The sequence below is a fragment of the Punica granatum genome, chromosome 2 (genome assembly GCF_007655135.1).
Source record: "Punica granatum isolate Tunisia-2019 chromosome 2, ASM765513v2, whole genome shotgun sequence".
Lineage (NCBI taxonomy): Eukaryota > Viridiplantae > Streptophyta > Magnoliopsida > Myrtales > Lythraceae > Punica > Punica granatum.
The window spans coordinates 3,474,526-3,488,373 of record NC_045128.1 but is presented as its reverse complement, the minus strand read 5'-3'; the positions used below and the strand labels follow the sequence as shown (position 1 = coordinate 3,488,373).

The window sequence follows — 13,848 nt, the reverse complement described above, 5'->3', positions numbered from 1 at the left end:
AGTTTAGTTAAAAAAAATTTCTAAAGCCAAACAGGGAGTGAGGCTACGAAGATTTTGTTGGCCAATTAACCGCGTCTTACTCTTATTCGGAACCGACTTGGTCATATAGCTAAGAATTTAAGAAAACAAGAATTATCTAAAAAGAATACAATGAAGATATGTCGTTTGAAAATTTAGATCCATTTTCTTTATTTTCTAGAAATTAACTATTAATAATAACTAAAATTGGTAGATGTTGTCATTCTCCTAATTTTTGTTAGGAAAAAAAAACTCACGAATTGGTTTGATCGACACATCTACGACGTTTCATAAATTTGTATACTATAAGTATATTAGTTAAATTAGATTACTATAAATAAATTTTGAAATTTATATTTGATAAACTGTTTTTAGTTCAACACATTTTATTAACTCCTACTATAGAAACTCCTTCAAAAAATCAATTTATAAATCAGAGTGAATTTATGTCTCAGCGCCTCGCGCCTTCGCCGTATTTATGGTATATATATTAATTAGATGACTATGAACGAACTCAGTCGCTCCTTTTATTAAAAAGAAAAAATACTTTAGTTTTGAGAAAGATAAATGTCATTATAGACTATTATTCCAAAATATTATTATAAGTTAAAATTCATCACATAAAACGAATAAAAAAAGTGAAAAAAAGAAATTTGCAAGTGCAACTAAAAATTGTGTATTATATAACATTTTCTAAGAACTATTATATTAACTGGGTGATATAACGTTAGGCATAGTAAGACCATAGTATCGTTAATGTGTAAGATTCTATACATACGTGTTCATCATGACAGTGACTCCCTAACTAAGATTCTAAGCCATTAACTTGATCCTCAGGTGCCTTAAAAGAATATTGTTTCAATTAAGCTTGATAAAAAGGAGCGGTTGGTAATACTACAACTTCATATGGAATGATTTTGTTTTGACCCGAATCAACTCCATAGTTATTTTCGAAATCCTGATATCATCATGTCCGATATAACCCTTTAAGAGGGACTACATGCTATGAAATAGGATGGGGGAAATCTAGGGGCCGTTTGGATTCAGAGTTAAAGTTACTTTGATTTTGATTTTGATTTTGATTGTGAAAAAAGACAAATGAGATGTGATTATAAATTTGACTTGGAAAACGTGTGTTTTTGTTATGTAGTGTGTTGAGTTAAAATTAAAACTAAAGACTTACTATAGCCTAAGCTACTCCTCACTTTAGTGCGATAAGTGGCATATGTACCATGACTATTACCTAGCTAGTGATAAAGAAATACTTTTATTAAAAAGAAGAAACTTGTATAGAACATATATAGATGTCCCATCGCTACTCATGGTCCATATAGACTCTATCGAAAAATCGAAAAACCCTAACCGCGAATTTTAAAACATAAAAGATGTCTTCTTAGGCTTGGTTTGGGAGTGTTATTGCTGAAGTAAAAGTGCGAAGTATAATTGTTGAAAAATAATTGCTAAATGTAGAATAAGCAAAAACATTTGGGGTAACAATCGAAAATTACTGAAAATAAATAAAATATAATTATTTAATACTTGAAAGTTGAAACGGAATAAGCAGAGGCACAACACTTCAAAAAAAAAAACTTCAAAAACTCGTGACAGCCTTATTTATGGGCTTATAAATAACTTCAAAAAAAAAAATCATGGCCACCTTAGTAGTAGTTCATTTATGACCACCTTAGTTAGGGGAGGTTCGTCCTTAGAAAGTTATTTTTTATTCTTTTTCTTGTGACAGCATTTTTTTTTTGCTGAATATTTCTTGTTACAATATGTTTGATCTAAATTTATCCCATCATTTTGATACATGTTGATGATAAATTGAGTCGATCTGGTTCGATCTAAATTAATATGGACTCTTTGAATTTTCAGATATATATAAAGTTATCTAAAACAATAAATAATTGATAGTGAATATAACGGAAATTATAAGTAACAATACATTAGATTTAATAAAATATTATCTTAGCTAGGGAACCTCAGAGATTATCCCCAAGTTATTCGATTAGTAAACCTACCAAACTGTCGAGTGGTGGCTGCACCGAACGACTCCCTCGAAGTCATTCCCCGTTGGACTCGATCCTTCCGTTGGTTCCCTTGTTTTACCCTGCTGGTAAAATATCGTCTTCTAAAGCTTCCCAGTCTGCGTGCACAATCGTTTACAATCGAACTACTCTTAATTAATGAGGAAGATAAATGGCATTATAGAGACTGACTATTCAAGAGATTATTATAAGTTAAATTCATCACATTAAACGAATAAAAAAAGTTAAAGTAAAAAAAAATGTAACCGCAACTAAAAATTATATGAAAAAAGAAAACTACCGTTGTTATATATATATATATATATATATATATAACATTTTTCACAACAGGTTCTTTTCTTTTCTGTTTTGATATAAGTACGTCAATTACATACTCAACAGATTAGAAAGAACTATATCATATGAACTGCCAGGTGGTAAAATGTTAATTAGGCATAGTAAGTCCATCGTATCGTTAATGTGTAAGATTCTATATATATGTGATCATCATGACCAGTGACTCCCAGGCTAGGATTCAAATTGTCATTAACTCGATCGATCCTTAGGTGCCTTAAAAGAATAGTTGTTTCTATGAAGATCAATAAATTGGATTGGTTGGTAATACTACGACTTCATATGGAATTCTTTCTTTTCGACCCTGAATCAACTCGATAGTTGTTTTTTTTTTTCCAATTATAACTTGATAATTGCTTTGAAATCCTTGTCATCATGTCCTATATAACCCTTTAAGAGGGACTACGTGCTATGAAATAGGATGGGGGAAATATACAAAACGAAAGGCTAAGCTACTCTACTCCACTCCTCACTTTAGTGCAATTCGTGGCATATGTACCATGAATAATAATATTACCTAGCTAGTGATAAAGAAAAAGAAGAAAATTGTATGGAACATATATACATGTCTGCTCGCTGCTCATGGTCCATGTCGACTTTATCGAGAAGTCGGAAAACCCTAACCGCGAATTTTGAAAATTGAAAGATGTTTTCTTAGCTGGTAACTCAAGAACAGACGATGGCGAAGAAATATATTATTTAACTAACAAATAGAAAGCAGCTGTTTACTTATTGATTTAATCCATTGAGAAGAAAATGTTTCGCCTTTTTTTTTTTGGGGGGGGTGTTGGGCAAAAGGTTTTCTTACTTTCAATTGTTAAAATTAAAAAAATCTCAATCAACAAACTGAAAGGTTCATTAGGCTGTGCTCTTCTTTGGACTCTCGATGCGTCGAGGGGTTAATAGAATCTATATATGTTCAAGTCAAACTTAATTCCCCCCACCTTTTTCTTCCTTTTCATTCCCCCCTTCTTTTTGTACTAAAAAGAAAAGAATGGCGGCCGAAGCACAATCTGAGGTCATGTCTCGTCACGAAAAGCTAACTATCCGTGTGAGAATACAAATTCATCAAATACTCATCTTGGGCGCACCATGCTCTGCTCCAGGTGAACTCCGACGGACGACCGCTTCATTGTTTTTTTAAGTTTCGAATTCGGGACTTCCAAGACTTTTCTAAGTTCTGACACCATCTCGTCACGAAAAGCTAGCTGTCTGTGTAAGGGCACAGATTCATCAAGTACTCATCTTGGGCATAGAGGGATTTGAAGAAAGAAAATTCTGGGGTGTTAATCTTCTAAATTACTTACAAGGAAAAGTATAAAAACTCTCCACTGTGGTTTGAATTTAAGACAAATTGCACCCTGTGATTTTTTTATGGACAAATAACACCATGTGATTCATTTCGTAAGACATAATGGACCTCACCGTTAAATTTTCATCACTTTTGATGCTCAAAATTTTCTTTTTTATTATTACCCTCAAACTTTCAACTTTTTTGCAATTTGATCCTAAAATTCTAAAAAAGGAAGGGGGGTTGCTCGAGCCACCAGTCGGCGACCCCAACCCCACCACCGAGGTTGCCGACACCCACAGAGGAAGCCGGAGACCTTAAGGGTGGGGTCGAGGTCGCCGATTGATGGCCCTAGCTCAAGATCCCGGTTGATTCGGGGGCGGGGGCAGCCAATATGCGGCCCCGACCCCACTTCCATGGTTGCCGGCATCCTCTGTGGGTGCATGCGACCTCGATGGTGGGGTCGAGGTCGCCGACCAACGGCCCTAACCCCTTCCCCTTTTTTTTCGAATTTTAGGACTAAATTGAAAAAAGTTGAAAGTTTGACGTTAATAATGGCAAAAAGGAAAGTTTGGGGACCGAAAGTGATGAAAAAATTAACGGTAAGGTTCATTATGTCTCACGAAGTGAACAACATTGTGTTATTTGTCCCTAAAAAAATCACATGGTTCAATTTGTCTCAAGCGCAAATCACAAGGGGATTTTTGTACTTGATTAGAATTAGGGAATTTTGTGCCCTCACACGGACAACTAACTTTTCATGGCGAGATGGTATCAAAGCTCTGGAAAGTCCTGCAGATCATGGATTCGAAACCCATAAAATCAATATGGGGGTCGTCCGCTGTTAAAACACCTATGGTGGAGCGTGGTGGACCGGGAATTAGTATTAGGGAATTTTGTACCCTCACACGGATAGCTAACTTTTCGTGGCAAGAGTAATTAAAATTAAAATTTCACTTGACATAGAAATGAAAATCATAGTTAACACAAAATTTTAAAATATTATGTTCAGGATTTCACTCTCTTATTATTCGACATATATATATATATATATATATATTATTTTGGATATGAGGTAACCGGTAAACACCTCCATCTGACTTGGGATTTTTTTTTTATTTTTTTGCTTGAATCAAAGATAAAATAATCATTTTACATCGTGCCGGAAAGTTTTCATTTAGAATTTCAGATAATCGAATCGATTTTTTTTTTTCTGAGGAAATTGAATTGACAACCGATAGAAAGATTGTGAATGCATTTTAACATAATGATCAGCATGAAATTATAGGGGAAAGAAAGTTGGCATTTTATCACTACAAAAAATGGAAGTGGGAAATTAAAACCTATCTAACAAATGCCTCAAAAGACAGAGCAAAACCAGGGGAAATTGGCCTTCTCTATTGGCCCTTTCTAAATCTCAGTCACATCACATGGCACCCCACGGTGTTCTCGTCGCTGAAATAGTCCCCGACCCGCGTCACCACCGGGGCCTCGAACATCGGCTGTGCCGCCACCTGCCGACCCCCGTAGCCTGGGAATTCTTGCCCAAATGCTGCCTGAGGAGGCAGGGGAGCGATATATGAGCACACCGTGTAATAAGGCATCCCGATCGGGTAAGGTTGCTCCATGGTCCTAACACTTGCCGTCTCTAGGAACATGTTCGGGTAAACTGCGTACTTCACCTCAGGGATTGGAGGGCGAAGCGGAAAGCCTTCGCTCCTGCTCGCTTCACTGGCACAAGATTTCGCAGAGTTTAATGTTTCCTGGTTCTTCGTCGGGTCCATTTCCTCGGCCCCGCAGGGTATTGTCTCTTTGATGACCTTCTCTTTGCTGCAAGAGTCGGGGCACTTGTCGGGTTTCGGATTACCATTTACGTTTTCCTTTTCTTTGATTTCCTTCTTGTCCTTCTGATCACCGGGGCTACCACTAACAGAGGTGCTGCTGCGGACTTCTGCTTGTTTTCCGGCTTTGGCGAGCTTCTTGATGAGGACCTGTGGGTCCACATTCCCAAGCACCGTGACTTTTGGGTTCACCGGGTCGATTTCTATCTTCAGAACTCCTGAATCCACGCAGTTCCACGTAAATTAACTTCTAGGGGGCAAGCACAAAAGAAGGCAAATGCTGAATTACGGCTCTTGAGTCAGGTCGGGTCCCGAAACGGTACCTTCGACACTTCGCAGCAGCTTCTTCACCTTCCTCTTGCACCCATCACAGCAGTTGACCGTCACCTTCAGCTCGATCTTCTGCACCAAAACAAGAGTCGAAACTCGGGATCAGAGAATGAACCACAACACTTTACTAGGATCTGAAAGCGATCATATCTGAATATAACTTAAACCCGTGAACATATATCGAAAGAGGGATCGATCATGTACCTTTAAGTCGGCTTCCTTGGCCATATGCCGCCGAAGATCGAGCTAGCAAGCTTGCCAACTAAAAGGAAGAGAAGTAAGGACTAACTTTGAAGTGGTCTGTCTATGGGTATAAATTATCAGACAGTTAAGAGGGCATTTATATGCACCGAAAAACGTAGGAGGGGGCGTTCGATAATTAAATTATTATTTTTTATTTTCGAGTAATAATCAATTAAAAATTGTTTTGTTCGGGTGGAATATAATGGGAAGGGATCTTGTTATGATCATTAGCCCTTGCTTTTATGATTGTATCATTCAAATGTTCTTTTTCATGTACAACGCAAAAGCCCCAAAGAAATTGCTTCCTAGCCAAGCCAAATTATACATAATCGAAGAAACTTTGGTGAAGAGATCCGGACATAACAAAAAAATTGACGAGTTATAAATATTTCAAGTCATGTTTTGCTTGTATATAAAATTAATTAATGGATTAACAAATTTTCATTTTTATCTTGCGATAATATACAAAATCGACATTTATGATCCTGCACAGAAAATGGATTGAATAAGCGACCCACTTTAGGTACGTAAAATGTCCATGCGAAGTTCAAGGTTTCCACTTTACATTAGCAAGAGAGAGAGAGAATATGTACGAACTCGAGAAAATACAGCTTAATTAGCAAAATAAATCGGGTGCATAATTGCTTCCTTTTTGTCTAAAATAAAGAAGTATGGAGAATAAAGACGGAAATATACACACACATATATAATTGCATTAATATCTTGGGAGAGATGTGCTATTAAAAATTAACAAAAACAGTTTGCTGATATATAGGTCGCTCCTTTGAATTAATAGAAAGGTTCTTTAGCAAATTTGTCTACCTTTATTCTGGGATTTAATTTAATTGAGGGGGCTTCGTAATGACAACTAGGATCCCATATTCGGTCCTACTTTGACACTTCCTCTGTTTTTTTTTTGGCAGAAAATTCAACGCTTCCTCTAGTGATCAATTATGTTTTGTTTGACCAAATAAATTTAGATTAAACATTGGGAAAAAAAATTATCCATAATCCAATCTAATTAAAAGTGCAGCTAAATATCTAGCGAAAATTTTGGCTTCTTGGACGAAAATTTGCAGAGATATACGAAGATGTCGATGTATATCAGGTTATCGACTACGACATATATATCGAGTCATCGTGAATAATATTCATATATGAGGTGGTACCAAGTCTAGTTATGAAGCCATGAGAAATAATTCCTCAAAATGTTAAAACCCGGATTAAATGGCCAAACTCGACTAGTCCGGAAAGAGATTGGCCGAGATTTTGTCCGAGAGAACATATCGACTGTTGCACCCAAATAAATTAGTATCATTTCAAGTTAATTTCCCATTTTAAATTTTCAAAGTCATCAAAATTTTAAAATTGAATTAAGTCAAATCTAAGTTAAAGTATTGCAAAAGCAAAATCTAGGACGCGATTCCTAGCGTAACATGGAATGGTTTAATTGTATATTGTTATTGGGGAAGAAGTACTTTGGAGCCAATAAGCTTCCTCTAATTAGTAGCTATATATGTGTATATATTATGTATGTAAAGGTATGGTGCTATTGATCCTTAATCATTCTAGTTAATTAATTAGAAATTTGAGAGCCGCACAAGTGGCCATATAAGCATTTGACACAAGAACATTCTAATTCCAACAATAGAGCAATAAGGCAGAGGGAATTATGTATACCTGCGCTATGTTATCGAATTAAGCCGATCAGACCTTCTTCTTATCGTATAAATATTAACCGGAACTAACGACTTCATCACCGGATATGACTTGCTCCGAGAATTCGGTGGCGTCGAGCAGTGCCATTTTTGAGATAAGAGGATACTTGTGCAGTAGCTAAATTCATTTTTTTGTGTGACTTACATTGATCAGGTGAGGTATGGCTAGACACATCACCATGTTGGTTAGAATTTCAATAATAATAATAATAATAATAATAATAATAATAATGATAATGATAATGCAAAAGAAATATTTTAATTTGATTCGAGACATAAAATTATTAAGCACTGAACATGGGTTGGCATACAACTACCGAATGGGTCGAAGTGAATCATAGGACTGCATCTACGTCTGCCTTGGTCGAATTGGGTTTTAACCAGACAACAAAATAGACAACAAGAGGATATTTGGGTTCGATTTGCCCAACTTTTGCTCACCTCCTTTCTTTTCTTATAAGATGCTCTCACCCTTTTGAACTCTCCTCCTTAAGCAAGTTGAGCGGGTCCGCTCGTGAAAAGCAGCTCGACGAAATCATGAATAATCATATTTACTACTTCGATTCGCCATCAACTACTGCAGATCTGGGGTAGTGCTAGTCTAAATGGTTATGAGCCGCAGCCGGTGCAACCTCTGATTTCTTCTGCTGTTACAACACGAGCCGCCACGCTCCTAGACGACGAACTTCCACACGTATCAACTTCGAGAAAATCCGAGTATCCGTTCGTGGCATTGATCCTGATATAACTGCGAACATGATATATGTGTTCATATATTTTTTTTCTTGATGGTTTGGTGGCTATTTATTTTGACCATATGTAGTCAATTTTGAATATTCCCAAGTGTACGGTTATGTCAAGTATATTTATAATGTGAAGTATATTTATTTTTGCTTTTCATGATGATTTAAATAAAGCTCAAAGCTGAGGGACTGTTTAGATGCGGCAAATTGGCAGGTCAGTATATGAAGGACACAGATTCGTTCCTTTCCCTCAACATTCCAACGCTATCTCTTTTTAATTTGCTTTATTTATCATCGTTCTTTTTTCTTTTTTCTTTTTTTCCTTTCCTTACTTAAATACTGGGATAGACAAGATCCTCAAAGGGGCGCATAGTAAGACAATTTTTCCGAATTAGGAAGATATAATAAGAAAAATTGAATAAATATATGTATCAATTTTTCTTAAGGCATGAAAATTTAAAGTGAGCAACGTTTTGTCCCCTCAACTTCTCTCGGTTCATATCTACTCAAATATATAATATAAACGCACAAAATATAAGATAGATAATGAAATAAATTAGTGACAGAAAATAACTGGTTTCACATATTATCCTAGGTGTCGAAAACACAACCGGGGGATCAAAAACGGTAGTCAAGTTTTCTCCAAGCCTCTCCTTAATTTGTGGGTAGGATTACATGTCAACGTAGTCTACTCGGCCATTAAGAGTACGTAAGAGATCGTATCGAAATTTTCAAATTGATATGCTAGTTTATCTCGAATGCCCGTTTTTAGTTATTTATGATTTACGAACCGCTTCTGAAGGTAAAAATGTGTTAGGTGCACGATACGACGCATCCAGAACTTCACGATGCAAAATGCCATGCGAAAAGCTCCACCCGGCTTTGGTGCAAACCAAAGAGGGTTCAAACGCTTAATGGGCTTAATGTGTTGGATCTATCTACTGAATGGATTGATGGGCTTCGTTCCGAATATTAACCGGTGAGGATAAAGTCGACGAATATTCTCCCGCTTGCCTTCCTTGTAATCGAAAAACAAAGATTTTAGGCGGAATTCATGGTGAGAAAGATGCAGAGAAATTAGTGGCTCAGGGTTTGGAGATAACAGAACTTTTGCGATTGGCGATATGTTGCCCACAGCAATCTGAGAAACAGCCAAACCCATTGATGGGTTTGAGAGCTCACTCCTTTCCTGACAATATTTCATATTTGTTGTGTAATAGCCAATCGTCATAATCCAAATCCTCGTCCACAATATGCCCACTGATGCTGTCCACAACAAAATCAACAGCCAATATTCACAACATCATTCACAAAATAATAATAATAATAATAATGAAAATGAAAATAAAAAATCAAACAATCTCAAAATCCGAAGTAGAAGTTCGAGAAAAAGAGATACTATCAAAGCGGAGATCGTATCGATCCAAGACTCAGCTATACGTAGCTCATTCGTGTAGTAGCATAAAGAAGCTTAATTAGCTGCGAGTCTCTCAATTAGACTATGGAATGTTACTCATCTCCAGAGGTTGAACTCGAAGTCTAGTCCGATTTTCATCTCGGCCGGTACTCAAAATTTATATAATATATATGATCATCCTTCCCTAAGCCAATAAAATCTCGTACATGCGGCTCCCCCGGCAGTTCCATTCTAAAATTTCCGAAGATGAGGGTAACTGGATAGTAAACAAACATGTAAAGCAGTATTTACGAGTTCGGGCAGTCATCTCATGACACGGCTCGAGCTCAGAAGCAAGAGCCATTCGGGACTAGAGCTCAGGCAGTCGTGACTGGACTCGAGCTCAAGCTCGAGCTCGAGCAAAGCCAAGCATAGTGAAAACAGGGACACAAAGTTAGTTAGTTTGGAAGGGAGGGAAAGAATGGAAGAAGTGAACAAAGGGCTAGTGAGAGCCAATCATTCGAGTGAGAGGGCTTATCCGTAATCTCATCCTCTTCACTACTCACCACTCAGTCTATCCTCAATTCCTCTCCTCTCATTACTTCTCTTTATACACACAGTCACACCCTCCTATCGACTTCCTACTGCTGAACTGAAACGTCCTCCTCCTCCTCTGCCATGGCTTCCTCTGCCGCCCTTTCCGTCGCCAAGCCATCTCTCCAGGTTTGGTTGCTCGCCCCCGTGCCATTCTGACCCCTGCCCCGGCATTGTTCTCGCACCTATATTTTAATTCTGATGTATATATATGTATATGATTGATCGCATGCAGGCAAATGGGAAGGGGTTCGGGGAATTCTCGGGCCTCCGGAACTCGTCGGCATCTCTTTCCTTTGGGAGGAAGAACTCCGATGACTTCCTCTCCGTCATTGCCTTCCAGACTTCTGCTGTAAGTTCCACTCTATGCATACTTTCTCTCCCCTGCCTAACCTTCTCCTCTTATTGCTTTTGATCCAAGAAAAACGGTAAAAACCAATTCATTGCTCAAATGCTCTGATTGTACGTAAGAGTTGTGTGCGCCGGACATATCTCAGCGAACCGTTCAATCCGGAAATCTCATAACATAGATTAAATCAATACTTTTGTCGGTTAAGTTTAGCCATCCCGACCAGCCATACGATAGCTTAAACGGATCTGAGCGAGGTGGGATGGGAAATTACGATATAAGAGATCGACAAGATTTGCTAATAGTACTATTTACAGAGGAGTGGCACCAGTTGTCAGCAATTAGGTAGCGTCGAATGAACATAAGGGGCTGCTTTCGAATTCAAATTCATAGAATCATCTCCATAGCAATTGCCACCCGATGTTTCCGACAATCCAAGAGGATTTGTGTTCAAAACAACAGTCGGTCTTATTCGGAAATGCATCATATAATGTCTCTATCTATATCTATATGTTGGTGACACCATGGTTTGTTCTTTGCTCTTTAGCTAAGATTAATCCTGTTCGAGCGTCCATCTGCTTGACCGTCATTAACTATTATCGTTTTATTTAAGTCACAATCAAAATTCATAAATTTGTGAAAAATGATTATTAATTCAGGTCGGGAGCAGCGGAGGTTACAGGAAGGGAGTGGTGGAGGCAAAGCTGAAGGTGGCCATCAATGGATTCGGGAGAATAGGCCGGAACTTCCTCCGGTGTTGGCACGGCCGCAAGGACTCGCCCCTTGATGTCATCGCTATCAACGACACCGGAGGTGTCAAGCAGGCCTCTCACCTCCTCAAGTATGACTCTACCCTCGGCATCTTCGAAGCTGATGTCAAGCCCGTGGGCGACTCTGCCATCTCCGTGGACGGCAAGGTCATCCAGGTCGTCTCCAACCGCAACCCCCTCAACCTTCCCTGGGGGTAAGCAGTCCAGTCACCTTTCTATCCTCTGTTATCTTTGAATGAAATAATCTTTTTTTGTTGAGAAGGTCCAGAGTGCAATCAGTTGCACTTACAATCAAAAAGTTATTACTCAAATTTGCAGTAAGTTGAGATTTCAAGATAAATTACATATATTTCGAAATAAGTTATACATATTTTAGTAAACTACTTAACTTTTTATTCATATGCTTAGTAAATTACATGATGGAATTTTATTGATTGCAACGTAGAATTTCCCCTCTTTAGCCCCTAAGCTTTGTCTTATATTAATATTTTTTCTTCCAAATATACCTTGAAACTTTGATTATTTAATAGTTTTCACCCTACAAAGCTTTTACAATTTCATGTTTGCTCCTAACAACTTATGTAAATTGTCAGTTCGAGCCTTGCAAGTCGAAGTATCATGATTCAGGGACTCACATTGCTTCTATTGTTTTAGGGAAATGGGGATCGATCTGGTGATCGAAGGAACTGGAGTGTTTGTTGACCAGGAGGGTGCCGGCAAGCACATCCAGGCTGGCGCCAAGAAGGTGCTCATCACCGCCCCCGGCAAGGGTGACATCCCAACTTATGTCGTCGGGGTCAATGCTGACCTCTACAACCCGACTGAGCCCATCATCAGCAATGCCTCGTGCACCACCAACTGCCTTGCCCCTTTCGTCAAGGTCCTCGACCAGAAGTTCGGTGATACTCTCTTCCTTGAACAAATTATTGAGTAATAAAATAACAAAACCACGTACCGAACAACGTAATAATGTATATAAATGTGCATGGGGCTGCAGGCATCATCAAGGGCACCATGACAACCACCCACTCCTACACCGGTGACCAGCGCCTGCTCGACGCTAGCCACCGTGACTTGAGGCGTGCAAGGGCAGCCGCACTCAACATCGTCCCGACCTCCACTGGAGCAGCCAAGGCCGTGGCCCTCGTCCTCCCCACCCTAAAGGGGAAATTGAACGGCATTGCCCTCCGTGTCCCCACCCCCAACGTGTCGGTGGTCGACCTCGTCGTGCAGGTCTCCAAGAAGACCTTTGCTGAGGAGGTGAACGCTGCCTTCAGGGATTCGGCGGAGAAGGAGCTGCAGGGCATCCTGTCAGTGTGTGACGAGCCGCTTGTGTCGGTGGACTTCCGGTGCTCCGATGTGTCCTCCACCGTCGACTCTTCCCTCACCATGGTCATGGGTGACGACATGGTGAAGGTAATTGCGTGGTACGACAACGAGTGGGGCTACTCCCAGAGAGTCGTCGATCTCGCCCACATCGTGGCCAACCAATGGAAGTGAGGTATCCGGGTCTATATATATCATCGATCGAATAGAGCCATGGACCGAGTGAATGATGATTTTGGACTGCTAATTAATATTGGTGTCCTCCAAAATCTGTGCATTATTTTATTTTTAATCTTAAGACGCAGCTGTTTCGCAATATAATGTAATGAGATCATGCGGAACAATTTCTTGTTTCTGATCGTTTATGACATAATAATGAATTTTTTTTCTCTTGGGAGGATTTCCGATTTCATGTAGAACTACGGATTGGAAAAGAAAAACACAAACTAGAAACCTTAACGTGTAATCAAGCTAGTATGGAGTTTTCTAGTTTGCATATTCTCGGGGTATTTAAGAACACATAGAGGAAGACATATCGAATATGTCTTCTGAATCTGAAATGCAGTCTTAACACTTTTATTTTCCTCGCATTTTCAGCCATATCGAGAAGAGAAAAATGAAAAGCTCATTTCAGTAGAAGATCTCCTCCGGTTAACATAGCTCGACGGAGCGCGAAATAAAGACAGAAGCTACTCACTCAAAACTCTAGATTATAACCTGGTCCCAACCTACGCTGAAGAGGGAACACACAGAACTCTGCAAATGAACTATTGATCGAATGGTTCGTGACATATCGAAACCAAAGGACGAAATTAAATTAGAGCAGGATATTTAACAAGTATTTCAAG

General features: G+C 38.8%; 2 protein-coding genes across 3 annotated transcripts; one reads left to right on the top strand and one right to left on the bottom strand.

Annotated features, from left to right (window-relative positions):
• Positions 1 to 4,939: 4,939 nt before the first annotated feature.
• Positions 4,940 to 6,206, bottom strand: LOC116196991 (heavy metal-associated isoprenylated plant protein 42-like). 2 transcript variants are annotated; one of them, XM_031526971.1, is made up of 3 exons: positions 6,066 to 6,206; positions 5,855 to 5,933; positions 4,940 to 5,749 (listed from the first exon to the last, which is right to left on the bottom strand). In XM_031526971.1, exons 1-3 carry the CDS (start codon positions 6,087 to 6,089, stop codon positions 5,112 to 5,114), a joined length of 741 nt encoding a protein of 246 aa, XP_031382831.1. In that variant the 5' UTR covers positions 6,090 to 6,206; the 3' UTR covers positions 4,940 to 5,111. The 2 variants fall into 2 exon arrangements, with proteins under 2 accessions (XP_031382831.1, XP_031382832.1); XM_031526972.1 differs by having other exon boundaries at positions 5,855 to 5,930; positions 6,066 to 6,164.
• A 4,317-nt stretch (positions 6,207 to 10,523) lies between these two features.
• LOC116197524 (glyceraldehyde-3-phosphate dehydrogenase A, chloroplastic) lies at positions 10,524 to 13,404 on the top strand. The gene is made up of 5 exons (XM_031527692.1): positions 10,524 to 10,684; positions 10,791 to 10,907; positions 11,564 to 11,868; positions 12,329 to 12,573; positions 12,672 to 13,404. Exons 1-5 carry the CDS (start codon positions 10,640 to 10,642, stop codon positions 13,172 to 13,174), a joined length of 1,215 nt encoding a protein of 404 aa, XP_031383552.1. The 5' UTR covers positions 10,524 to 10,639; the 3' UTR covers positions 13,175 to 13,404.
• The last annotated feature ends 444 nt before the right edge of the window (positions 13,405 to 13,848 follow it).